This window comes from Desarmillaria tabescens, assembly GCF_030435595.1.
Source record: "Desarmillaria tabescens strain CCBAS 213 chromosome Unknown EV420scaffold_13, whole genome shotgun sequence".
NCBI lineage: Eukaryota > Fungi > Basidiomycota > Agaricomycetes > Agaricales > Physalacriaceae > Desarmillaria > Desarmillaria tabescens.
In genome coordinates this window covers 607,903-634,185 of record NW_026848312.1, presented here as the reverse complement: position 1 = coordinate 634,185, position 26,283 = coordinate 607,903, and the positions used below count along the sequence as shown (strand labels likewise).

The 26,283-nt window shown below is 45.7% G+C and overlaps 8 protein-coding genes across 8 annotated transcripts; 6 read left to right on the top strand and 2 right to left on the bottom strand.

Moving 5' to 3' along the window:
* The first annotated feature begins 265 nt into the window (after positions 1–265).
* On the top strand, positions 266–2,050 carry EV420DRAFT_1535362 (uncharacterized protein). Its single transcript, XM_060472834.1, has 4 exons — positions 266–339; positions 412–553; positions 605–1,376; positions 1,431–2,050. Exons 3-4 carry the CDS (start codon positions 617–619, stop codon positions 1,877–1,879), a joined length of 1,209 nt encoding a protein of 402 aa, XP_060332287.1. The 5' UTR covers positions 266–339; positions 412–553; positions 605–616; the 3' UTR covers positions 1,880–2,050.
* Positions 2,051–2,101: 51 nt separating this feature from the next.
* On the bottom strand, positions 2,102–3,335 carry EV420DRAFT_1747112 (uncharacterized protein). The gene is made up of 2 exons (XM_060480188.1): positions 2,568–3,335; positions 2,102–2,487 (listed from the first exon to the last, which is right to left on the bottom strand). Exons 1-2 carry the CDS (start codon positions 3,264–3,266, stop codon positions 2,257–2,259), a joined length of 930 nt encoding a protein of 309 aa, XP_060332286.1. The 5' UTR covers positions 3,267–3,335; the 3' UTR covers positions 2,102–2,256.
* A 1,136-nt stretch (positions 3,336–4,471) lies between these two features.
* EV420DRAFT_1478686 (uncharacterized protein) lies at positions 4,472–5,694 on the top strand (the record flags this gene model as incomplete). The annotated part of the gene is made up of 6 exons (XM_060469522.1): positions 4,472–4,488; positions 4,592–4,631; positions 4,945–5,050; positions 5,351–5,519; positions 5,611–5,622; positions 5,667–5,694. The coding sequence occupies 6 exons, from the start codon at positions 4,472–4,474 to the stop codon at positions 5,692–5,694; spliced, it is 372 nt and encodes a 123-aa protein (XP_060332285.1).
* An 862-nt stretch (positions 5,695–6,556) lies between these two features.
* Positions 6,557–8,189, top strand: EV420DRAFT_1763092 (uncharacterized protein). The gene is made up of 10 exons (XM_060480727.1): positions 6,557–6,661; positions 6,709–6,979; positions 7,027–7,192; positions 7,245–7,301; positions 7,353–7,426; positions 7,475–7,533; positions 7,584–7,722; positions 7,779–7,846; positions 7,898–7,935; positions 7,987–8,189. Coding segments are annotated over exons 1-10 (936 nt in total). The 5' UTR covers positions 6,557–6,660; the 3' UTR covers positions 8,050–8,189.
* A 2,174-nt stretch (positions 8,190–10,363) lies between these two features.
* Positions 10,364–10,652, bottom strand: EV420DRAFT_1535341 (uncharacterized protein; the record flags this gene model as incomplete). Its single annotated transcript, XM_060472833.1, has 1 exon — positions 10,364–10,652. One exon carries the CDS (start codon positions 10,647–10,649, stop codon positions 10,419–10,421), a length of 231 nt encoding a protein of 76 aa, XP_060332283.1. The 3' UTR covers positions 10,364–10,418.
* Positions 10,653–12,876: 2,224 nt separating this feature from the next.
* EV420DRAFT_1641489 (uncharacterized protein) lies at positions 12,877–14,374 on the top strand (the record flags this gene model as incomplete). The annotated part of the gene is made up of 5 exons (XM_060477242.1): positions 12,877–12,889; positions 12,945–13,007; positions 13,059–13,440; positions 13,491–13,979; positions 14,032–14,374. 5 exons carry the CDS (start codon positions 12,877–12,879, stop codon positions 14,372–14,374), a joined length of 1,290 nt encoding a protein of 429 aa, XP_060332282.1.
* Positions 14,375–22,392: 8,018 nt separating this feature from the next.
* EV420DRAFT_1673214 (uncharacterized protein) lies at positions 22,393–23,810 on the top strand (the record flags this gene model as incomplete). Its single annotated transcript, XM_060479106.1, has 7 exons — positions 22,393–22,405; positions 22,454–22,519; positions 22,572–22,691; positions 22,768–22,786; positions 22,820–23,061; positions 23,110–23,296; positions 23,354–23,810. The coding sequence occupies 7 exons, from the start codon at positions 22,393–22,395 to the stop codon at positions 23,703–23,705; spliced, it is 999 nt and encodes a 332-aa protein (XP_060332281.1). The 3' UTR covers positions 23,706–23,810.
* A 542-nt stretch (positions 23,811–24,352) lies between these two features.
* On the top strand, positions 24,353–26,057 carry EV420DRAFT_1478681 (uncharacterized protein; the record flags this gene model as incomplete). Its single annotated transcript, XM_060469521.1, has 8 exons — positions 24,353–24,402; positions 24,462–24,496; positions 24,848–24,917; positions 24,966–25,045; positions 25,093–25,164; positions 25,385–25,397; positions 25,449–25,965; positions 26,028–26,057. 8 exons carry the CDS (start codon positions 24,353–24,355, stop codon positions 26,055–26,057), a joined length of 867 nt encoding a protein of 288 aa, XP_060332280.1.
* Positions 26,058–26,283: the final 226 nt, after the last annotated feature.

The following is a 26,283-nucleotide window of genomic DNA, read 5'->3' as shown; positions in this document are numbered from 1 at the left end:
ACCCTAACCCAAATGGTTAGAAACCTGAGCTTTCAAATTCGTCGAACTTGGTTCGGCCTGGTCCGTCGAAGAAAGAGGTGAAGTTCTAACTGTCAACCGGTAGCTTCATCCACGACACTATTCAAGATGTGGACGTACACTCCCAGAATCAAACATCCTATGGTTAACCACCTTTATTGTTGACAAAGTTGAGGGTTCGCCAAACAATCACTAGTTCGCGTCGAAATTTGCTTCGAATCGTTTTTGGACGAATCTTTACAAGTGAACTAACCCTCTGGGTTTGAAGTCAAAGTGCTTCTCACGACGCGTTCTGGATGCGGTGGTAGTGAACTGTCCAAGGTGCCGCACAATTTTCCCCCGGGACGTCCATTTGTTTTTCTACGATTCTTATCGTTGAGCTACCTTAGATAGCCGTGTACCGGCGACTCACGGAATGAACATCAGGTTCTGATACAGTGTCAGGTGTTCTCTGAAGATCAAAAGATTTGTTATCGATGTGAGGCCGCCACTCGGAGATCCCTTATCACTTTTCTCTGAAGTACGCTGATTCCTGGTAGGTGCTTCCATCGAAGTCATATCGAAAATCTTGCTGATATCATTCCAGTTCTTCGCATTCATGGTGCGGCTGACCCTCCAAGATTTCCTACAATTAGGCGAGGAGCAAAAATACTCGTGTCGATATCTCTATGATTACATCTTGCACTCTCCATCGATCTGCCATGCTCTTGATATTCCTGCAAACGCACCTTGCCCGACCACCGATGAATCCGTCCAAGAGCTGGATATCAACGATGATAGCTCATTAATCTTGGGATATGACCAATGCTTCATTCCGCTCCTTGAGCTACTCAAAGACGAACAAGTTCCAATAAATGCCATGGAGCTCACAGGCCTAGACTGGTTCAACGTTGCAAATCGCGCATCATTCCGTTCCGCACTTTCATCATTCCCCCATATCAACATTTTAGGCTTGACATCAATCAAGTGCACCAAATACGACATCAAAAGCCTCGTATCCTCCATGCCCACGCTCACACGACTCGTTTTTGAAGATAACCAAGTTGAGGAGTACGACGTTGAGGTGATCCACGTTCCTCGTGGAACATCCGATTTATCTGTCGAGGAGCTTCAAAGTAACCTTCAAGGCCCGGAGCTGTCGTGCTTCTCTGTGACTTTCAATGAGGGCGAATTCACCATTCTGGACCTGTTTGCTGGTTGTGATTCCCCTGCCTCTTTGCGTGCACTAGACAGGCTCGAGATCTGCGGGGGAAAGACAGGCGTTGTGTGCGATGACGCGATGGTTCGTCGGATTCGTGCTTTCTTGAGCCTTTTAGAGTTCCCACTCGACGACTTCAGTTGTGGACATTTTAAGATAGGTAAGCTTCTGATACTGTGTGAATAAGTCGGCCGCACTTACACGACGTTTCTAGAATCGCCTTGTGCATTGAACCTCGGCAATGTGAAATCCGTTAACATCACTCTTCGCTTGTCCAACGATTCCGCAGAGACAGATGCTGCTGTCGCATGGTGGACGACCAATCTTAATGTCATCCCGACCGTCAACCGGCTCATTGCGGTCCTGATTGAACTCGAAATCGACATGGACTCTTTGTACAGTGGTTCGGTGCCCGACTGGAATCGGGATATTTGGGCTGCATTCGATCAGGCTTTGTGCCGTCGTGATATACACTTGCATCGGCTCGTCTTCAGGGTGAGGCCACTCTGGGAACTTCCTTCGGAGGGATATAATTATGGGCCAATTATGTACTGGCTATGCGTGCATTGTCTTCCTAAAAGTCGGGCTTTGTACAGGTCCGTCTTCAAACTTTTGGATGACTCGGACAAGAAGGTCACAATGCCATGGATGCTCAGCGGGTAACACATCACGAATCTTTGAAATAGGACAGTTGTTAGAACGGAAATAACATACCCGTGGTACTATACACGCGTCAACCTACCACTGCATCATATGAATGAATACTTACTGTGTTAGCAAGCGTCGTATCCGACGCCGCTTCCTAAGAACATAACATAATACGCAAAAGTTGATTCCAATTCGTTATAGGATAAGCGGCAGTGTGGCCGCTATGATCTATTGGAGCTTAGAACTTAAAGATCGTGGTATCAAATCGCTGCCGACGGGCGTAAGAATCGCAAACACCGCGATGACCATGGGCCCACATCCAAGCCAGGGCTTTAGGACCACTATCCTTCTCCGGATCAGAAAAATCAGCTTTCAAAGTAAAATTTTCCAGGTTAAGGTTCGGACCGCACAAAGCAGTCAAGGGCATTCCAGTCATTCGTCATTTTCTCTCCAATGGAGAGTCCAGCACCTGCCCAAGAACCCGAGAGCGTGATCTTCAGCCTTCGCAGTGCGTTCGTAGCAGGCAGGGTTCCGAACACTTCGGTCCACCACTGGACGGCAAAGATATAGCTATAGTCGAAAGCCAAGGCAATCGTCAAGTTGAGCTCGTTAAGGCCAGAGATCTAGAGAATAGGGATTGGGCTATCTGAGAGAATTTGAGCTAGCGAACGAGGAACGAAATTTTTCAGAGTGGCATACCAACGCTGATGTGTCCGATTGTTAGACCTGATGTGGCCTGTGAAAGGGCGCCGATGCGATGCATAATGTCCGTCGTCCCTGGAATTTTGGCCGTCCCTAGAATGTTGCTCGACCCTTTAATTTCAAGATACCGCAGTTGACGGAAGCGGAGGGGAGACGGGGGCAAGAAAAGGTCCAGAACCGAGACCGAATTTGCGTCGAGCTGAGTGATAGTTAGCCGATCAATGTTTGAGTATTGCTCTCGGCTATCAGGTTGAGTCGGCTCTGCTTCAACTTGGTAGTCGAAAGCGACGCGTTCCAGGTCCAGGGAAGTGAGATGGGGGAACGAAAGGATGAGAGACTCCAACTCGTCTACACTGCATCGGATATTTGAAATACAGAGGTCGTTGATATCTGGGAACGACCTGAGGGCGGCATGACAATTGAAATGGTCTATGAGACGCGACCAGTCGAGGGCAACGATTGTCATGCTCTTGACGAGGTTCCGTCCATTGACACGCTCACTGGAGAGAAGACGCAGTAGAGGAGAGAAGTATTGGTCATATTCGGCGCTTCCTGTTCCGTCGATGTATATAGCATCGCTTGAGGGATTAGTATTTAATGTTCTGTTGCGCGATAGCTGCCTGAGCGAAGGCTCGCGCCCTAGAAAAGGTCCAAAGTGGGTGTAGATATTGTGTGACATGCTTCTGAAAGCAATAAGCATTGGTAATAACGAGGAACTTATGATTTGCCTGAGAGGTAGTTGGCAGAGTGTTCCTTGTAGTGGTCGAAGATGTCAGATAGCGTGAGCCCAAGGTCGCTTCGAACCTTTCTTTATATGCGCGGAGAAGAGTCACCATGGAGGACAATGAGAATACAAACAATGCAGTTCCACAGTGGCGAAGATAGTGGAACAAGGTGACCAAGGCTCTTGTTGCGCTGTGTAATGTGGATGTCGAAATAGCACTAGGGTTTGCACAAGAAGATGCGCCCCCTACTTGGGCAACGACCTGGAAACTGGAATTCGGAAGCGCTTGTGGCTTCCCTGAGGCACCACCGTGGAAACGAACCTTTGTATGACTCTCAATAGCGCAATGGTCGCGAAGTGTCAAGAACTTGTACGCGAATGACGTCTCGGTAGGACGGGGGTGCGTCCAAATGATGATAATTGTACGATTTAACAGTCGTAGATGCTTTCATACTGAATTAGTCAATGCTCAATATTCAATATTCATGCAAAGGGAAATCAAGAAAAGCGTACGTTCAGCGGTATGTAAATGCATAGTGAATGAATTTGTCGCTCGCCTGTAGCCTTGGCCGTTCAACGCGGCCATTGAAAAGGGAAACAAGGCTTGAAGGAAAGGGAAAAAAAGACAAGAGATGATAAGAAGAAGGCCGACTATCCAGTGTCATTTTGGAGGAATGGAATGGAGTCCAACGTTGACCTATTTCAGGGAGAAAATCCATTCCAACATTGGTGGCCTGTCAGAGTTTCAAAGAGTTTAGAAAACCGGTATGCGGTCCCAAAGAGAAACGCTGCGGAGAGATCGGTCCGGTGATCCGGCTCCTTCCTCTTTACCACCACCACCTCCAACACCAACACTGTGGACGACGAAACAGCAGAAATCGAGCTGGCGCATCCTTTGCGACCGCTACACTTGTAAATTGTACCTCAACTCTTGTAGCTGGAGCACAACCTCAATAAAGTGAGGCAAACAGTCAACCAAGCAGCAAGTCTCAATAGTTTTGATGCTCGCCGAGGAGGACGCATCTGCCCTACCGCTGTATATATCACGCAAATCCTCAACCGACATGCAAGCAGTACGTCTCGAGGAGGAACAGACGATTGATGCCTAGCAGACATTGAGTAAGGCATCACTCAAGATCGACAAGCTGGTGAGCAGCAAGGAGGGTGTCTAAGTCGAGGAAATGTTGGCTCTCTGTGGGTACGTGCACTGTTTCCTTCCCAATGTGCCATGCTTACCACCGCCAGACCACAGCCGAACCAGCTCGACGCATATAGAGATGTATTGGAGCGTCTCGATGCAGCCGTTGCCTTCAAAGGGACGAAGATGACTCACTGCAAATGGTGCGTTATAGTATCTATCCTGTTTATTCTCCTGACATCGTAGCTAGACTCTGTTGGTCGAAACTGGAGCAAAGAAGTTGACGCAAAGCTGCACAAAACTTGTCGCGGAAGGTTCTATGCCACCGCCAGGCTCTGATTTTCCCATCAACCCATTTCCTGGAGACTCTTGTTCCCTTGGTTGCTTTCTTATGCATGTTGCCGTTGCCCTCAACTCATCTAACACATCCTGCTTCGCCCTTTACACCGTCGACACCCAAAGACACACAGAAGGGATGCGTTGACATCCGTGGAGCATGGTGTCGCAAATGTCTAGAAGGGAAAGGCAGGCGAGTACTGGATCGTGCCGATGCTGTCAATCCTATCACAGCTCTCAAAACCTGGTGAAGGTGATGAGCGTGTCATCCTGAAGCACTATGTCTGTGAGTATAGCCGTCCTCTTCGGTGTCAAGTCGTATTTAAGCATTCCTTATGGTAGATGACGTGGTTAATCCGACAATTAATGGCGTCAAAGTATTGTCGCGCACATAGAAGCAGGCTTTGCTTTTCTCCTTCTTTCTCCTCAATTGCATCGCCTTCCTTCGGGGAAACATCCTTTTGGATCCCAAACATGATGCGTTGATCGACATGCTCTCCCAAAACGCCATAGATTCCAACTTTCGTCTGGACAAAGCGGAGTATTTCGATCGTAATTTTTCTTCGCTTATGCAGGCGTTAAGCAGTGATACGGGGGGAAGCGGCTACGAAGGAGAAGTTTTCGAGGTTCTATGACCTGTTTGGTGACGTTATCGAGCGACATCGGGATGTGGTATCCATTTTGGAGGATAATGAAGAAGGGAGAGCTGAGATCGGAGAAGAGGTGGTCAAGTTGATGGTACTGTCGTTAGAAAGGTTTGTAGCCAAGCATAGAGAGAAGGAATTCAGTAAAAGTAGGTCCAGTTTCGTTTGTTCGGGTAACACCACTGACCCTCTATTTGCATAGATCCCCAGAAGTGTATGTTCCTTTGTCCGGTTTCCATGACACTTGTTTGCTGATAGTTCTTCACAGATATATGACTTCCAGTAGAAGATGTAGAAGCACAATTGCGATGTGTATATCGATGACTTCCGAATTGAGACATTTTCTTCGGTGTCCTGCATATTTCGAGGGAGTTGGTTGCCAAGCAGCCCTTTAGCATGACCAAAACGATTGGTATGTCCTGTCCTGCCCTGTCCTGCCCGCCCTGCCCATGTCCGCTCTCATCGGTGCGCGTGTGACGGTCTAGGCGTCGGATCCATGTTCAAGGATCCGGACGGTCTTGCGATTGATAACCATCTAGATGGCCGTTATGAGCTACACTTTCTCAAAATCGTTTACTCACGCCGGTGTCGTGCAGGCTCCACAACATTCGGCCATTTTATTCGAAGAACTAAGACTTGACTAGGAGTGCGACATATTGAAATCACTGACGGGATGCTCGAGTTCAGCTATGCTTGGGAACTGATACCCCATCGAAGCGATTTCGGTTTCGGAACCTCTTCTATAAGTAGGCTTCTATCAACAAGTTACATGGTGTCGCCGGTCAAAAATCGAAGTCTCATGCCTTGTAACTTATGCCAGTTGAGTCTACTCTGTCCGCGTTCATGATTGTAACTAAACAATCTGTTTAGAAAAACTCGCATGCGATGTACAATCCCCATGCCTTGGATCTTATCCAATCAAAAAATCTTCCCGTCAAATTTGTTCTGTTTTATACTTGTCCAACGTATCCGCTCAACCCGAAGTCCCCTTTTAGTACATCATATCCGCAGACCCAAGGTCAACAACATAGAGATGACGATACCTGACGTCGAATGACTTTGTGCCGGTACCCACACTACATTGATACACCGAATCAGACGGGATATGAAACAACTAGATTTCTATGTAAGGCGTCGTTGTCTCGTTCTGCAATGTCAGCCTGTGACCTATCCCTAGGTCCACTGTGAGAGATTGGTTATATGTGATTCTTTCATTCCTTCCATTCGTCTGTCCGTCACTTGGAAACTGAAGAGTAAGTGATGACTGCCATATGCGAAAACGCACTAATGCTCCGCATAGTGTCGATGGATACTCACACCATCCGGGCTGTTGTGGCCGTCTTCAACTGTCTCCAACTTTTGGGTTTGACTCTTTTACTGGTCGTCCTAATGCCTGCCTTGTTCTCCGCTCGTGTGCGCAGGATGAGAACTTGGCATACGATGATTATTTCCGGCATTGTATATGACCTCTGTTACATGCTCCTGATGATTCCTGGCCAGCAATTTGGACCACCACCCTCCTTTGCTCTTTGCCTCTTCCAATCCTGTTTGATCTATGGCGCCCCTGTTTTGTACGTATCCTTCTGTAAAGGTCTTTCTATTGTGAACGTCTTTCCAGGCTTGTATCTTTCTGTCTAGCATTTTTGGTTGAGGTACGCTTGTCGTTCCGTAAATCTTACCACTTAGTACATGCGCTGACTTCACGGTGGTACAAGGTCTTTCTTGCTTTGTCCTACGCAATCTATGGGAGGTCATTGGCATTATCAGCTCGAACACAGACATTGGTTAGTCGCTCTCGTTCGATTCGATTCTTATACTTATATAGCATTCATCTAGCTGCTGCTGGCAGTTCCTTCGTTTATCTATATGGTGGTTTTCTTCACGACTCTCTTGGTAACAAGAGCTGCTCCTTGCACTTGGAAGATGCCCTGACGCGTGTCCTAGATCGGTCTTCAACAACGGGAGAGCATCGAACTCGATCAATGGAGATTATATTGTCATTCAACAGCCACTTCGCCGTGAGTCTGCAACCGACGCCTCGCTCAGTAAGTAATATGATTTCGTAGGACTCTTATTACAGCCACCATTGTCCTGGTCGAGACATCAATTATGATTATTTTAGAAGGTAAGATAAGGCACGCCATTGTGTTTTCTAAAGACTTATAAATTTCCAAGTGTTCATGGCAGTCATCTTGTGGAAAACTAGAAGAAGACTGGGGTCAACCGGCACCGATGACAATCTCTCTTCGATCTTCCCTCCAAGCCTCTTCTTCCGTTTCTTAGCCTTTGCCATATACGTCATTTGTACTATTGTGTTAGTGCTTATGATTTATTTGTCGAAAGAAGATGATGACCACCAATTGCTATTAGAATTAGTGCTTCTATCCTTCCTTATCCAACCGGAAACTCGCCCTTTTGGAAGATGTCTTTGACCACGCGTAAGTATTCATGCACTCCCACCGAGTTTATGTTGACCCATATCACATTAGCTCCAATTGGAATGGCATTGTCGTTCGGGATACAAAAGGTAAGATATTCACCTTCCACAAGAGCCTCGATCTTACTACGAAATGAATAGGACATAATAGCGTTTTATTGGCACCGTCAAAGTGATCGTGTCGAAGGAGACAGGTTAATCTGACATTTTTATCCGGGGCGTCAAGAAAGCTCCGTCATAGTGGTTCTGCAGGTTGGGACACCTACCAACACTGATTCTGATTTGGGTATTCGTTTGTCTTTAGAGTAACATGCTGGACATGTCGATTTCACAGTCGCATTATCATTTTCTATCTCAATTCCGCATTTAATATCTCGGTCTCGTAACACTACCCCTTGCACGTATCTACCAGGCTGCGCCAGAATATACCGCATTGAACCTGCAACAAAGATGATACCAAGTCCGGACATTGCGATAACAATGTGGCACCGGAAGCAAAGTCGGGCTGGCCAAGTACATAATGATATTGCACATCGACGTATCAGAGCTATTGCTCAGCCCCTGCCAAGCGTTCATCGCTTTTGACTCGTCGGAGAGCTGTACATGTTGAACTTGGTCCGACTTGCTGAAATCTCCCACTACTCAGTATACTGTCTGGGTATGTCCATGAACTCGTTCGAATGTTAATGAGACAATGAACATACATGTTCAGCTGCCACGTTGATCTGAAGTGGTCACCGTTGTTCGATTACTTTGTCCGGATGGCAACAAGTGAGATGACGGATACAAGACAATCACGCCGTTAGTCATAGTCATGCTGAGAACAAGAGCTTGTACGCGTGGCTCTCATAGAAGTCCGACCATATCGTCCGTCAAAAGAGGGATACATCCTTGAGCGACGTGAAACAGACAACATACCCGTGGATCAACTTCGGATGCGAGATGCAGCAGCTGATATTACGCCGTCGAAGTTCGATATCATCCAACTTTTGCAAATGAATACTCCGCGGAAGCAAATGGAGACTGGATGTCTACATTGATGGAATCCGGTGGAGACTGCAGAAGACCGGCAGCCTCGATGACTCGATGACAGCAGAGCGTATGCTCAAATACGCGAGGGAGGTAGTGAGTGGCAGAAAAAGACGTCGCTGATAGAATCTTGAGAACTGGATATCAGAAAAGAAGGAAGAGACGATCAGCATCAGCTTGCTCTGGTCAAGTGATCGCGCTTCGTTTAAGCGCCCTCGAAGCATCGCGCAATGGATTCCACAGATAGAGGCGATGTTACAGTGCGAAGAACGAGACTCGGAGTCGACCCAGCAGCCACAGATCATAGATTTTTTGTGAGAAAATCAATTGTTAAAGCTCTGTCTGCAGTCGGCGTAATGCCGGCATCTAAGGGTAGATTCCGCACATTCAGTGTCGGTACTAAGAAGTATTCATCGTTACCCCATCTTTCACCTTCACTGGGATGAATTTTGGTGCCGACGGCTCTCATTGACGAACTTGCCTGTTAAAACGTTCAAGAACCGTTCAGATCCATTCGATAAGGAGAATCATAGTCTTAAAGTTCTAGCCAGTGATTTATGAATGACTTGGGTTATTGAAGCAGGACAGCTACTACTCACGAGAAGAGGTACAATTTTGGCGCTTGTTGGTGCATCAGGTTGATGCTTGCATCACATGCTGCAGGCTGAGTCCATCAGCAAATCGGGGGAAGAACTTACCGGTACGACGACGGCAGTAATGCCGGTACAGTTATTTACCGGTCATTGCAACACCATGGTTCAATGAAACACTTAGCCTCTTGCTCTCCCTCCCTTCATCCTTCATCATTAATTTGTATTGCATTGCTGATGTGTATTGTATCTTCATGTTCTACAGTAATTCTTCATATGTGACATGGATAATATTCCGAGAAATTGAGGCTTCTGTTCTAAAAATATCTATTTTCTCATGAACTCAAAATCTGACCCAGAAATGTGTGTCCTCCATCTGAATGTAATCACCCACAAAGGCCTCAATAATGTTAATGACCTTCTGAAGAACCTGTATGACAAGTTTGAGACCAGGCGCCCATTATCTGAGGAGTCTAGGGCATAGATAAAAGTGTGGTTCTGCCAAGCTATTGCCTTTGATGGACAGTCTGACAGTCCAATGCGCCTATTATTGCCCCATTGCCTCCGAATTTTATTTCTCCTCTTGCTCAATTTTTTACTATGCCTGGACATGCTAAATCAAACTTGAAAAAGTGCCAGATTACTCGCAAATGCCATGACCAGCTAATGGAAAAGGCAGTCATTGCACACAAGAATGAGCTTGCCAAACTACAGTTATTTACCGGTCAATGAAACAGCAAAATTGGATATTTACTGTAGGTTCCAATTGGTTGGGAATTTTGACTAGGTTTGAATGTAAGAATGTGTAATACTATGCAACAATAAGATACAGTAAAAAAAAGATGCTCAAAGGTGCGGGTACAAGTCCGCTTTCACAGCATTATTGTGGCGTGGGTATTCTGGGCTATTTTGAGTCATTGAAACAGTCCGGCCCATGTACCCAAACCTCATTAGTCAGCAACTTGGAATCACTCGAGTGCTATAAGAAAGCGAGATCTCCTTTCCAGTCTCCCTCTGATATACAGCCTCGAAATCTTTGCAGATTTTTCTTGCATCTTTCTGAGGAGCACCGGGTAGTTTGGCAAGCTCATTCTTGTGTGCAATGACTGCCTTTTCCATTAGCTGGTCATGGCATTTGCGAGTAATCTGGCACTTTTTCAAGTTTGATTTAGCATGTCCAGGCATAGTAAAAAATTGAGCAAGAGGAGAAATAAAATTCGGAGGCAATGGGGCAATAATAGGCGCATTGGACTGTCAGACTGTCCATCAAAGGCAATAGCTTGGCAGAACCACACTTTTATCTATGCCCTAGACTCCTCAGATAATGGGCACCTGGTCTCAAACTTGTCATACAGGTTCTTCAGAAGGTCATTAACATTATTGAGGCCTTTGTGGGTGATTACATTCAGATGGAGGACACACATTTCTGGGTCAGATTTTGAGTTCATGAGAAAATAGATATTTTTAGAACAGAAGCCTCAATTTCTCGGAATATTATCCATGTCACATATGAAGAATTACTGTAGAACATGAAGATACAATACACATCAGCAATGCAATACAAATTAATGATGAAGGATGAAGGGAGGGAGAGCAAGAGGCTAAGTGTTTCATTGAACCATGGTGTTGCAATGACCGGTAAATAACTGTACCTGGTGCTCCTCAGAAAGATGCAAGAAAAATCTGCAAAGATTTCGAGGCTGTATATCAGAGGGAGACTGGAAAGGAGATCTCGCTTTCTTATAGCACTCGAGTGATTCCAAGTTGCTGACTAATGAGGTTTGGGTACATGGGCCGGACTGTTTCAATGACTCAAAATAGCCCAGAATACCCACGCCACAATAATGCTGTGAAAGCGGACTTGTACCCGCACCTTTGAGCATCTTTTTTTTACTGTATCTTATTGTTGCATAGTATTACACATTCTTACATTCAAACCTAGTCAAAATTCCCAACCAATTGGAACCTACAGTAAATATCCAATTTTGCTGTTTCATTGACCGGTAAATAACTGTACACGTTTTCGTTCGGATTTTGCCGCACCCGTCATTCCACGTGGCACCCCGGCACTGCCAACTTGCCGCGGCTTTACTCCATTTCAACATTTTTCGGTTCAACTCATGCCGGTCAAACATACAGCGTCTTTGAGTTAGGACGACATGAATCCTGGCCTCAACTCTATACCATATCGCTTGCAAATAGCTTATTTTCTGGTTGAGAGCTGCGTGTTCCTTGCTGGGAGGATTCCCACTCTGAGTCCTTCGCTCAGTTAACCGGCCTGGAGGAAATTGATTCCAGCCAATGCAAGGAGGGTGCCATGGTACGGTGCCGAATTAACTGAAGATTTTGTGCTCTACACCTACCTGTGCGTATCCATTTACCGTCACCGGGACTAGGACCATGCTATACTTTAGGCCTGACGCTCGAGATGCCTTGGATGGCGCCTCAGCTTCTCTTTGAAGTTTTGGTCAGTTTGACAAACGTGCTCGCGGATTATACAACAAGTTATGCATGACATTTTCTGTACGCAAACCTGTCCTACTTCACAAGAATATTTGAACCCCAGGATAATTGCGCGTCTCTAGTGAGTTGTCACATCGTCATTTTGAATTTACTGATGGTCCTTCCATTATCATATCGATACGTGCTAGTTTCTTTTGTGCTTCTGTGAAAGGAAAAACATCCTTCGGTATACCGCTAGTTGCGAGTATCACGCGTTTCGTGAAACTTCCAGTAACCCTCATTCCACATTTTGTCAGGTATAGACAGAATGAATGATATTAGTATCATTCACATTGCCTGGCTCCAAAGTTCACTTCATTGACATCATATTTTGATAGAATCACCTATGATTCTTCTCGTTTTGTTCCGTGCTTACATGAAAGCCATCACGCTTCATCCTTCTCTACCTCTGATCCATCCCTTCGTGACCATGTAGCACTTCTTCGAGGACAATTTGTGCGTGACACCTCCCCTGCTACTCTGTTCTAGAGATCCCAATATTTCACGTTCAGAATGATAAACTCAGACGATTTTTTGGCTGATGCTCTGAGTACGAGATGATCTGTGGCGCACTTCTCTTCACTATCCGTGGTACGAAGGTGATTAGCTTGGAACATGTAAGTGTAGATGTGCTTCCACACGGCTTGAGGATGAATGCTGATTATTCATGCTTCTAGCTTGGAACATGATTCTGCGGAAAAATCATCGCCCTTTGAAAATCTGCGAGACTCGTATACTAACATGACACGATTAATCGAAGAAAATCTGTCTTCCTGGCCATTGATTTTTTTCATTTCGACTGTCAAACAGTGATGAAGTAGGCTCAGTCTCTGACTTGTTTCTGGACTCGTCGTATCGGTATAAAAGGCTTCGACTTTCTTTCGACCAAACCATCGAACTCAGTTCTACGATGTTCCCCAAGGGTTGGTATTCACTCACTTGTATCTCAGAGTAAGCAAGCTGACCCATAGGACCTAGTTGTGTTCCTCTTGCCTGCATATCTATCCGTCGCCGCTGGAAGTATTCTGCCACCCGTCGCAGGTCGGACATTGTTTTGCGGTTACACCATTTACTTGTCTGATTGCGTCGTAGATGCCTCTGTAGGCATTGCCGCCGGCGTGTCTGTAAGTGCTGCTGCCGACGTGTCTGCCGACGTGGTACTTCTACGATCAGTTGGCCTGCAGGCTGCAACGCCCGCAGTCGACCTTGATGTTCTTGCAGACGTTTCTGCTGAAATCAGTGCCGACGTGTCTGCAGACGTCGATGCAGGTGTCTCTCTCGATGCCTTATTGCGGCGCTCACTGGATGCCCGTGCTGTTGCACCCACGCTTGACTTTTCTGGCTCTACTTGGATTTGGACAGGCGAGCAGATTGGGACCAATGATAATGCGCCTGTAGGTGTGCGTCCGTTCCGCAAAGCCATCCCCTCATCCAATACAAAATGTCCGGTATGCGCCACTATCATCATCTCTTCGTAAGTTTTCCTGTGCTCAGATGCTTGAGCGCGTACTGACACTCTTGTAGCGATGATCTTTACTCCATTGTTGTTAACGGAAATGAGATAGGAGCAGGCAACGGTTACAAAAGGTCCGCCGTTTACACTGCCGGCCTCGAACCTGAAGGCCATAACGTCTTTGCTATTGCCGTGAACAATACCGGAGGAGCCGCCGGTCTTATCGCTACGATCCTTGTCGACTACAGTGATGGTACCACCCAAACTATCGTCACTGACACGACCTGGAAGACGATCAAAGCTACGCCTCCCGGAGGCTGGACAAGCCCGAGCTTCGACGATTCAGCTTGGATCGCTGCAGCCTCGGAAGGACCTACGGCAAGTACACCTTGGGGGTTGCCTGCGCTCCCCCCTGCCATGAATATGACCGGAGTCAGTTGGATCAGGACAAACGAGACTTCGGCAGCTGGAGTAGACCCTCTTGGTCACCGACCATTCCGCAAGACTATTGCATCGCCGTATGGAAAAGCTGCTGTTTGCGGAAAGGTCGTCATCACCGCGTATGTCTTCCTTCATGACCTCAATTACGATTCCTCTGATCACGATTTGCAGCGATGATGCGTACACGTTGTATGTCAATGGAAATAACATTGGCAATGGTAGCAACTGGCTAGCCATGCAGGCGTATTCTATTCCAATTCTAGATGCAGATGAAAACCTTATCGCGGTGGATAGCGTGAATACGCAACCCACTGTTGCTGGGCTCATCGCGGGTGTTTTGGTGGCGTACAATGATGGTACATCAGAGACATATTACACGGATGATTCATGGAAAACCATGGATGCGGCCTCTCCGGCTGGCTTCGAAGCAACAGATTTGGACGACAGTGCTTGGATTAGTGCGAAGGAGTGGGTGCATGGCAGTTCTGCGTTGGTGACCGTTCCGCCTGCATAAATTGTTTGTGCGACGAACCCATGTAGTTTTGTTGTTCTTTTGAAGTCAGTCGTGGAACGTACCATGTGTATACCCTTTACTCCTCAGTAATATAAAGTTGATTTTATGCTCAATTCATGTCTTTTTCCTTTCGATACGGAGCCGATCGTGGGTGTGGCGGTTTGTCGTCTTCAAGGTTTGTTAGAATTTATGCAGGCTAGTAAAAGGAGAATCTTGAACCAAGTTAAGGTGCCCAAGGATGCAACATTTCACGTAGTTTCAGCGCTGCGCCACACGAACAAGAAGCCCGACAGGATTGTGGCTGCAAATTACGTGACTGGCACGCTGAACATCTTCAGGACGTTCGTGATCATCAAAGCATATGATAGCAATATACCACGAAGAGCAGTCATAGATTGAATATGGAGGACATGTAGGGGGGCCTTAGCGGGTGAGTGGCCTCAATGATGAGTCAATAAATTTCCGCAACCACGCAATCTTTCCACGTTACAAAATTGAAGCGTGTAGATAAAGTTTGATGGAATCTATCAACAGTGTCTAGAAGCTGACTGGACTCCATGGCTCCCAGTTGAACTCCGACAGACAAGCAGTCAGATGGCTGCAGAACCCACGACACCAAATTCCGGGTAGATACACTGGCAAAATAGTTCCTGATTTCGGAACATAGCCATCCATTGATAACAGGTGATGGTGACCGGCAAAAATGGTGGTGACTGAGAGTAGATTCTGACTCCTAGCTATGAAGATTGAAGTCCCGATGGGTTGTGGCATGGCTGTTACCACACCCTGAGCATATAATGAAAACATCTAAGGGATAGAAATTGGTGAAAATAATTCTGTTACTTGTTTTACATCCGCCAGGAAACGCGCTTCATAATCCACCTAATTTGTTGGACAATGGGAAAGATCATACTTAGGGGTCAGTCGTCAAATCCAGTGAACATGCGATCACGTGTGACGGTTGATACGATCGATCAAACTCCGCACGCCCAATTTGGTTCCTTCTTGTCCAGGTACCATGACGGTAACTGGTTGTCTTCACTCGCATCACCCCCATTTCGAGCCCTGCCTTTGTTCCTCAGGACCTGTATGTGGCGCTGCAACCCAGCGTTGATACGCCTGGTATCAGGCTACCCATAGATTTTGCAATTTTACATCAGTTTATGCAATCTACAAGCGGTACAGAGAGCTACAGTGGAGGCTTCATGCTGGTAGCTAAATACTACATAAAGAATGAAAGCACAGCAGTACAGAACGGACTTAGAAACGACATCTCGAAGAGTCAATTCTACCAGCTGTCAACACGCCAAGCTAAGCCCTACCTAAACAAGACTATTACAGTCAAATCTCGGGGACTCGTCTGTATGGAGTATAAAAACCAAGAAGTTGAAGAATGGAATGAACTAGATGCCTCGTCGCCTCGACGAGTAGAAAGAACCTGTCAAGAAAAATTGCTAAGTTGAGAAACAGATCAGCTTTCGAGATCAACTCAGGCTAGGAAAGGAATAACCTTGGAAGAATGAATAGCTGTGTTGGGTACCGAGATGACTGACCTTGATCGCGCAGTGATCAACAGAATATAATCTCGGACCTGCAGTCGATCGCGATCGGTGGTTACATCCTCGAGATCCTGTGCATACTGCAGTATTCCATACATATGGCATGTGGCAAGCCTTGCAGATGGAAGAAGGAGCACCCACGGACTAGTAGGGCACTCCTCGGCAACAGAATAACCTGGTGCAGTCACATCGAACTGAATAGAAACTATGGAATGGCATGATACTTGTAGGATAGTGACTCACTGTTTGTATTAATTCCAAAGCTCGTACCATAATTACTGTAGATATGGGCTCCTATACCTAGAACACGAATCATATAAATTAGCAGCGACTAGACGCATAACGGCAGGAAAGCATTCCCCTGCATTTGTGCTAGTAGCCTGTATAGCTACCTAATCAATCACTGGTTTTATTGCATATCCTCGACTGAAGTGAATTAAGTTACCAAAGTCAACCCATAAGGGTGACTACAGTAATCTAGAAGAGTTAAGTAGGAAGTAGAGCTGTCCCCACATTTGCGCCTTGCTAGTTAATTGAACTGCTCCATGGACAAAGGCCTCATGCCCTCTCTCTCTGAGATTAGCAATCTAGACGTGCTGAGTTGACTTTAAGTCAAAAGACCTCATCTAGTTGAAGTAAAATAAGCCCTAGAACACTTTAAGTTCGAACAATCATCAAGTTCAAGGAACTCCAGAGTCTGTGTACTCTTTGCAAGTCTTGTACTTGAAGTCAGAACCTGAGTGTTCTTTGTAGAGTGATTTTGCACTCTTTGTAGACCTCGGAGTCTTTGGTTGTTTGATTATTTGAAGTGTCCGCTAGAAGCTCTTCTAGACGACGTCAAAATGAGTATAACTTGCTCGACTATACCTTACAAAACAAGTTCATAAAACCCCCCTATCGCAGACTAGTGTACTTTGTGTAAAACACATCGAAAGAAGAATTGAAGTTGTTTTCAGACAAAACCCCACTAGATTATCTAAATCTAAGTACATCACGAGTGCTTCTATTGTACTCACCCTTGAACTTATATACATTGGTGATAGTGTGTGTGTGTGTGATTTAGTATCTAGATTGACGATCTAGACACTAGTTTCATTTGCACGCTGCCCGTTACTGAGCACATCAGCATGCCTATGGAAAGGGCCAGTTTAATATCCAACAAGCCTTATCTTTTCCATCAGGCCACTGCTGTAAAGGATCTGGAATGATGAAGACATGTTTCCTTGTCTGAAGATGGAAAAACAGTGATAGGTGCTGGCTGACTGATCCTTGTGGATATGACCCACAAACATGAGGCAAACAAGCCACAACTGGTCCGCAGGGTATAAATGCTTCCCTTTCTCCCTCTGAGTTGCCATCCTCTCTTCCTTCCAATGATGATCTACTATACTACGCGCTGCTCTTGAGATGACAACGCCTCGACCTCTTTCTTAGAGGCCAGGCTATGTTGATTCTCAGTCGTAGTCATCTGTCTCACCTCCTCCCAGAAGACAGGTAGGTCAGCACCATCGCAGCCTGTTACCTGCTACTGTGCTCACTAACTCTGAGTGCAGGAATTTATCCTCTTTGCATCTCAGCTGGGAGGAGGTCATCAACATCGAAAACTTGAGTGGCTCATTGCGCCACATTTATTATGTTCGCTGCAAATAACAGCCAATGCATACGTTTTCCCCTATCATGTCTTCACTTCGACTACTGACGCTCTCTAGGTCAATGTCTCTCTAGGCCCTGGGGGATACGTGCAGTCGCTCTGTGACTATCTGGGTCACAGTCGGTCATGTCACTCCCGCCACTGGATGGATCACAGTGCTCTTTCGATTTGAGCGAACCCACTGTCTGGTGAATGGGAGTGACTTGAGGACCCCCAATTATCCTTATAGAGGTTGATCAGAAAGTTCGGACAGATTTGGCCTTCCTGCTCGCTGAGGTTGGCACAAAGTTTGGACAAATTGACCTGTCTGACTTTGTAGGTCGGATTTTTTGTTCAGACAATAGAGGACAGACCCACAATGTCGGAACAGTAGTTTGGACACGTTACATGCTGGGTGCAACCCTGTGCTACCTAGCATTTAGAACTGTGCATTGTCTGTCTTAATAAATCGGATACATGGTAGTTTCTGGTGTTTTGTTGTGGATAATCTACAAAGTTTCTGGTGTGTGAGCAAAGTTACTTTGTCTCTGATGTAGAAAGCATCGGAGCGATTTCCTATCAGGTTGCGCAAACCTACGGGCACCTAAATTGAAGGACTTCCCAGCGAGTGCACTGCAGCTTGTCTCGAATTGCACATCTGCCATCTAATTCCTTGTTCCTAGCAATTCCATAAAGATTTCAGGTGATTGTGTCAATATCTCAGATGAATATTTTTGAGGACTTGATTGCAGAGAAGGCTGGGATTGTAAATACTCTAATCAGTGAATACGGTGTGGAGGAAGGGACAGGCACATTACAATGTGCTAGCAATGGAGGAGATCAATGACATCGACCGTTAGCTGATGTATTTAGACATCTGTATGGTTTTGGCGATTTTTAGTGATTTTTGGCGATTTTTCGGAGGTCAGAACGAAAGTTTGGACAAAATTTTTCGGATGAACCCTTTCAGCGAAAGTTCGGACGAATTTTGGACGTTGGCTGCGACAAAAAGTTCGGACAAATTTTTGAAACTGGCAAATTTGGCGTACCGACCTCTATAGGGATAATTGGGGGTCCTGTGACTTGTGACCAATGCCATTCCCAATGGAATTGGCCTGGCCATGGATTGGCATGCAGTGTTGGGTACCAATACCCATCCATCTTTCCAATGAGGTCTTGACCGACTCGAACTGTGACCAAGGTCTAAGCATCATGGTAGATGCATGCAGTTATTTCCGATGACTATCTTGGACCATATGACCATTGCCTTTTCGTGTCCCCATGGAATGTGATGACCCCTCCTTGGACAGGCCAGGCATCTTCCACACAATTGATAATAAGGCTGATGGTGGCCTGGGATCAGCACCCTGCTTTCCAGTGATGCAGTACTGAGGGTCACCATTCGAGCAAAGCAACTGAACCAGTGAGGAGTTTGTAATCGGATCTCATTGAGGCACTGGCTGCTCCTTTCTTTTAGTGCCAATGGCATTAATGGAATCTCCGCGTGAGTTCTCACTTTCTATCATGACTACCTTTGCCTAACAATGCACTTTTTTGTAGACTTTGGTTTGCTTTACTGCCAAAAATAACATGGTATGTTGTCGTTCTTCTTGAAACATGCTTCCTTCATTGATATTTTCTTCCCAGAACAACACGAAGTCCTAAGACTCGTTCACATTCTTCAAGACAGGGTGGGGTATTGACCATGGGATGGCAGGTGGTCTTTAATACACCCACCCCAGGACAAACAGTGGTGCGTTGGTCGAATCTACTACCTCAGATTCTTATTTACATCTTTGCTGTTCCAGTGATACTCACATGCAAAAAAATGCATGTACGTTGGTCCCGGTCATCATTTATCTCAGTTTGCTTATGCAACTTTATTGTTCTAGAAAACCTGCTTGTCGAAGCAGGTAGCACAAAACCCATGAGCTATCAAGATACAGGCATCGCAAGAATGTAAACAAATGCCAATGTGTGCGGGGCAAACAGAGGAGTGTGTATTCATTGTTGTCATCTTGTGCCATCTGACATTCTTTGGCAGCAATTAGAGATTACAATTGGTCCATCCATTCTTTCCGACCCCATATTCCTTTCCTATAAATACTTCGCGAGGAGAAAAACTCCTCATCCTTGAAGGTGCATTTCAAACATTTCCTGGGGGATAGGACAGAGGCAGATGTGCGCTGCCTCCATCTGGGTGCTCCCTTGTCATGGGCCCTGGGCTTTCCACCAAACACATCTATTCCAGTGCACCTGGTTTGTTAACTCATTCCGGTTTGAAGTTGTCCATACACAGAGCAGTTCTTTCAAGGACTGCTCGCTGTACCAACCTTGCTTCTTTTCCTCCTCGCGATCGCAATGATCTGTCGAGTTCTGCATGGAAGTTGTCTGTACATAGAGAAGTTCTTTTGGGGCTTTTTGCCGTACCGACCTTGTTACTTCCTTGTCTCCTACTGACTGATTTACCAGGTGAGTACCAGGCATCTCTATGCTCTGTATTACAACTGACGACAGCATTCTAGGCAACTCATCAAAGCTGTACTGTTGCAACCACAACTCATGGAACACAGCTCTGTCATCGGACAACCGCATATGAGCTATATTCTGCCACCATCAAGACATCAATGTCAACATTCTGAGTATCCTAAGCAAGTGACTGCTTCTAACAAAGCGCCAACATTGAAACACCAGATTCTCAATGCTTAGTATGCCTACTTATGGTCTCGATAATCTCAGTATGTCATCTTTCTTTTTCTTTTCATTTGTATCTCATCCCTGACTATTAGATGTTGCTCTTCAAAGCATCAATGAAGCATGATATGGTACATGTCCCTGTGAGCAAGTGATTACCTCCTAGTGAGGTGCCAATATGCTGACAATACAAGGTATTGTCCCCTGGGGGATAGGATGGAGACTGGCTCACGCCTCTCCATCTGGGTGCTCCGTTGATGTGGGTCCCAGGCCTACAGACGTTTCAAGTGCCTTCGGGTCTGTCTCATCTTACCAAATGCACCTAAGTAACATCAGGGCATTAGCTAGCTCATACAAATTATCTTCGGTAGTAAGACCAAAATTTCATATCCTTTCTGTAATGATTATGCAAGTTATAAAATGAAGGAAAGTGAGGTAAGTCATATGCAATGCAACAAGTTATGATGCACCCCTATCACTGTCACCAGATAAAACGACCTAATCCCCTGTAGCGATAAAATTTGCTATGGGGGCGATTCATCACTGCTCTTGCATAATCTTGACGAAATTGTAAAGTGGCCAAGGAGATTTCAAAGCTCATAGCTGGTGTAGTAAGTCGGATTTATCACACAAAGCCTGGTCCAGGACACTAGCCAGAAGGGAACGTCCTCTGGAGTATGAAAGAATTCATTCTCTATTTGGATATACATAGTGAGCTTGCGAAGTTTAGCACCATGGCAGCCTATAGCATCGCCATACCACCCAACTGTTTTTTGCCCTTCCAATCGCAGTTTATAGGATTGTCAGTTCATAACAGAGGAATCTTTACTAAAGAAAGCATTCAAGGACTTTGACGCTGGCCATAGAAATCTTACTTGTCTTGACAATGACTTGCTATTAGTCAGCACAGAGTTTCGGCAGGAGTACATGGAATGCTGACTTTCAGCACCATTGTGAGGCTGCACAGACCAAACTTCGTGTCTTTGGAGGTCGATGTGTCAATTTAAGGCATTGGAAGCTTGTTGGAAGCAGTAGGTAGTGCCGATATATGCTGGATCCTGCCGCTGGAGCTGGATGCCAGCCTATGCCGCATCTCAGCTCTTTCTTCAACTTGTCCCTCTTGCATCCATTCATGAACTTCACATCTCTGAGCTGCAAGCTTCCATCATCATTTAATCACTGGTCATTGAAATCTTCTTTGTGTAGGAGCGATGACGGTGTATGGTCCCTTTAGCAAGCATCTTCACTTCGTAATATGGCAGTAAGTAGCAATAGGCTGTAGTGGTGGCTAACTTGCATGTTGGATTCCATTGTGTTCGAAGCTTCTTTCTCTCCAGTGGGCGGCTGTGTACATTTTGAATGCTTCTTGCTGGGAGATCACTATCCGAGAGCTAGGTCCAAGTAAGACGTCCTGATGATAGTCTGCTATTGGTTACATGAATCTGCTGTAGAGCTCTAAAGTGCATCATGCATCTTCTCAATTGAATAATACCACGAAGCTGGCCTGCACTGGGTACTTGAAAAATAAATTTTAGCTGTTCTTTGATGGTGAAGTTCCAGAGCATCAAGCGTGGTGAGAGGAAACGGGTATGTTTTGTTCCTGATGTGACCATCGAACCTTCGGTTCAATAATATCAACAGGACGAAGGCAGGTAATAGACGCCTACTCTCTTTCTGGTCATGATGCCATGGTATTCTTCCGATTTGCTCTTTTATTGTGAGGATTACCTAGGGTGCTTCATTGGTTCTACCACGCTCATTATTTTTACTTACCGATGAAATTTTTGAAAACGGTAACATCGACTTGTAAGGATTATATATTCATAAGCCTTTTCAAGCTTAATAATACCTCTTGCTCTAGGAGGGACGCGTTATTAATAACCTCGTCAACCTTTGGATAAGACCCATTATTTTTGAGGGATAAAGATCAGAATTTGTATGTCTCTGTTCCATTTAGGAAGATGATAAGAAGTTGAAGTCCACAGTAATTATTTACCCAGAGCTGCTGTTCTGTGCATTTGAACTGTCAGCCCCACAGTATCCTTTGATATTTGAACTATACTTATCCTATACGAGCTGTATAAAACGACCCATCCGCTCTTGAGATAGTTCCCAACTCAGAGTTCTGTTCCAAGATGCACTATAAGGGTGAGAGATAGCGAGTACCCTTAACATAGAGCTCACCACAAATTATAGTCACACTTCTCTTGTCATCATTTGTGTTGCCTGCTGTTACCGGAAGCCTGTTACTGCTCATCACAGGTGAGATTCTTGGTATATCATAATTCTTTCATGTATTCTTATGATCAAGCAGATACCAGTGCGGATGCTGCCGTCAACTTAACTTTGAACATATTATTGTCGAGGCATGCTATTGCGCCGACTATCAACTTTGAAGACTCGAATTGGATCTGGACAGGAGAGCAAGCCATCGGTGTTCATCCATTCCATAAAACAATCTCCTCTTCAAACGGGACTTCCCCAGTTTGTTCCACTATCATAATTTCTAGGCGAGTTTTCCCTCATGAAGTGAATACTTGATGTATTCATCAGTACATCCAGTGAAGACCCGTACTCCATCGTTGTGAATGGAGCCAAGATTGGGAGTGGGAGCGGTTCCAACAGCTCAGCCGTCTACATAGCTGGTTTGAACTCTGGCGCTACCAACGTTTTTGCCATCACCGTGAATAGCACCGGAGGAGATTCCAGCTTCATTGCCACCATTCTCATTGACTACACAGATGGTATGATGGAGACTTTCATTACCGACTCTACCTGGAAGACACTTCAAGCTGTGCCACTGGGTGGATAGACGAGCTCTAGCTTCAATGATTCAGCATGGATTGAAGCAGTCTCCGAAGCTACTCCTTGGGACATCCCACCACTCCCTCCTGCTCTGAATATGATGGGAGTCAGCTGGATCCAGACGAACGAGACTGATGGATCCGGGGTTGATCCTATTGGCCACAGGCCCTTCCGAAAGACTGTGGCTCTGCTGTATGGGAAAGCTGCTGTGTGTGGTAAGGTTGTGATTACTGCGTGAGTCTTCTTTTGTCTTTGAGCTTGCTATCTGTTCCGTCTTCTGATCTTGTGTAGGGACGATGCATATACCATGTATATTAATGGCGATAACATCAGCAGCAGTGACATCGGTTGGCGGTACATGCAGGCCTATTCTGTCTCCATGCTAAATGAAACCGTGGATCTGGTTGTTATTGCTATTGATAGCAACAACATTGAGCCTAGTTTTGTGGGGCTCATCACAGGCGTACTGCTGGCATACAACGATGGGATGTCAGAGACTCTGTATATGGATGATTCGTGGAAGACTTTGACTGAACCTACCCCAGATGGTTTTGAGGTAATAGGTTTAGATGATAGCACTTGGATTAATGCCACAGAATTCATCCATTCTGATGTGGAGACTGTTGTTGTGCCGTTGGCTTAGGCTGTTTCATTGACCTCCCCTTCTTCTTTCTGAAGCTTGCGATTGAGTACGCTACAAATATATACCCTTATCTGTTATGTTGTTTTGATTGTCATTGTGGTTGCCATTGTCTGTTGTACACTGATCTATAAAATCACCAATTTACAATGATCCGTCATTTTATGCCAGAGTCAGGATTGACCATGGCCACCTCACGGCATAATTTTACTACTCAGGTGCTCACAATATAGATGCCATGACATAGTGTTAGCCGGTTTGATAACAATTAGCAAATGTGAACTAGATCGTGACCGCAATCTACCCTTAATCAGATGAACCTTTGGGATTTGCCGTTTTCCCTTCTTACCGCAATCACCATGACCAGCTGCATGCCAACTTCTATCTCGACCTCCGCCTGGCTCTCGTATAGGAATGGCATATAGCTGCATCTAGACTAGTGGCAGTCTCCCTGCCAGTGACCGTTATCCTTACATGCAAGACAGGATCAGAATTCACCAGTCATATGGACCATGTATTCTGCTACATAGACTTTGACTTCGACCAGGAATGGCACTCAAGAAAAGCGATATCGCCACCACTAGTACATGGAAACGATACCGCACAAACCATGAGGTGTTGATGAAGAGGCTGAAGTGGACAACTAGACGATGGAGGAGAGTATTGGTGCACTGGCCTTGAATTGTCTGCCTGGTATAAGGTGCTTTTCTCTTTCGTTCATTCCTCTTTCGTTGTACTGATGCATTCATCTTATCCAAGCAAGATGCTGTACATCCTTTCAAGTTTCGAGAACCGTTCGTATGCATCATTTATCACATGCTCTGACTTGGCTAATGCTAACACTAGGATTGTTGCATATAATGAAGCCTAGGGCTGCTACTTTACTTTCAATATCTCCTTATCCAGTAGCTTGTTTGGACTAGATGTTGCTCTCCTTCCCTTCAAGTTGCTCAGCTGATACACTGGCATAACCATCTTGAACATTTGAACACTGACTCCAAAAAATGACAGCACATGAATAGAAACAATTGACTCAGAATCCAACCTTGAATTGTCTGTTCGATGTGTGTTCCAACCTGGCGGTGCTAATGGCTTGGATGCGATTACCTCACATCTAGTGTCTTATGCGCCATAACGTGAAACAGGATCAATCAAAGAGCAGACAATTCTTTGGCCTTCTGGTGGTCTCGTCAATCCGTGCTTGGAAGCTCGATGGTATGCATTTATCATTGTGGCTAGGAGATTTATGGAATTCATCTTTAGTATAAAGGGATTCACAACCCTGCTGGGAGTCATCATCGAGCAAAGTTCTACTGCAGTTCTATCGAAGATGTTCTCTAAGGGTGAGAGGTCTTTTTGTGCTCATAGACCTGACTACATGCTCTATTAGTTTTGCTCCTCTTACCCACTCTGTTTGGCATCGTAAATGCAGGACCCAGGGGCAACACTGGTGAAAAGCATTGTATGGCTTGCTGCTCATTGGCTCAATCATTAATATCTAGACGTTTCCTTGGAGCAATTGTTAGATGCCCACGCCGTCATGCCCGTACTCGACTTTACCTGTTCCACGTGGATCTGGATGGGAGAGCAAATCGGACCATTAGACATCATGCCTGCAGGCATGTGACCATTCCATAAAGCAATCCCTTCCTCGAGCATGAAATGTCTGGTATGTGCAACAGTTCTCATCACTTGGTGAGTTTATCCACCAATTGTTTTGATGCACCTGTACTCAATTATACCTAGCGATAATAACTTTTCACTCTTCGTCAATGGAAGAGAAGTTGGATCGGGGGCTTGCCTTCATTTCAATGCCTCTAACACCACATCATCCTACCCCTATGATGTAATATCCTATGTTTTCACTGTTGGCTTGGATCCAGAAGGCCATAATGATGTCGCGATTGCTGTAAATAACATCGGTGGACCAGCTGGACTTATCGCTACCATCCTTGTGGACTATTCAGATGGTACGACCGAAACCATCGTTACCGATACCACATGGAAGACCTTGAAAGCTGTTCCTCCTGGTGGGTGGACTAGCCCAAGCTACTGTGATTCGGCATGGACTGCTGCAGTATCAGAAGGACCTACGGCAAGCACACCTTTTGGGTCGCCTATCCTTCCTCCCGCTTTGAACATGACCAGGGCTCACTGGATTCGGACGAACAAGAGCATTTCTAGCGGGAATGCTCATCTCAGTCATAGGCCCTTCCGCAAGACCATCACGTTGCCCTATGGGAAAGCCACTGTCTGTGGGAAGGTCGTTCTCTCTGCATATGTCTACTCATGCTTTCCTTTGTTCCATCTCATCGTTCTTTCTAGGGACCAATCGTACACCCTATACGTGAATGATGACAACATCAGCAGTGGGACTGGCTGGATGACCATGCAAGCATATTCAATCCCGAAGTTGGATCCAGATGTGAACCTCATCGCTATCAATGGGGCAAACCCTAGACCCAATTATAAGATCTATGTCAGTGTGGGTGTGCTGATTGCATACAACGACGGGACGTCAGAGATGTATCCCACAGATGGATTGTGGAAGACTTTGAATAGGCTTCCTCCTGCTGGTTTT

Coding starts and splice junctions, on each gene's coding strand:
- EV420DRAFT_1535362 (XM_060472834.1), top strand. CDS start 617: ATGGTGCGGCTGACCCTCCAAGATTTCCTACAATTAGGCGAGGAGCAA. Junction 1,377..1,430: donor TTGTGGACATTTTAAGATAG/GTAAGCTTCTGA, acceptor CGACGTTTCTAG/AATCGCCTTGTGCATTGAAC.
- EV420DRAFT_1747112 (XM_060480188.1), bottom strand. CDS start 3,266: ATGCTTATTGCTTTCAGAAGCATGTCACACAATATCTACACCCACTTT. Junction 2,488..2,567: donor TAACAATCGGACACATCAGC/GTTGGTATGCCA, acceptor CCTATTCTCTAG/ATCTCTGGCCTTAACGAGCT.
- EV420DRAFT_1763092 (XM_060480727.1), top strand. Junction 7,193..7,244: donor CAGCTCGAACACAGACATTG/GTTAGTCGCTCT, acceptor GCATTCATCTAG/CTGCTGCTGGCAGTTCCTTC. Junction 7,936..7,986: donor TGTCGTTCGGGATACAAAAG/GTAAGATATTCA, acceptor CGAAATGAATAG/GACATAATAGCGTTTTATTG.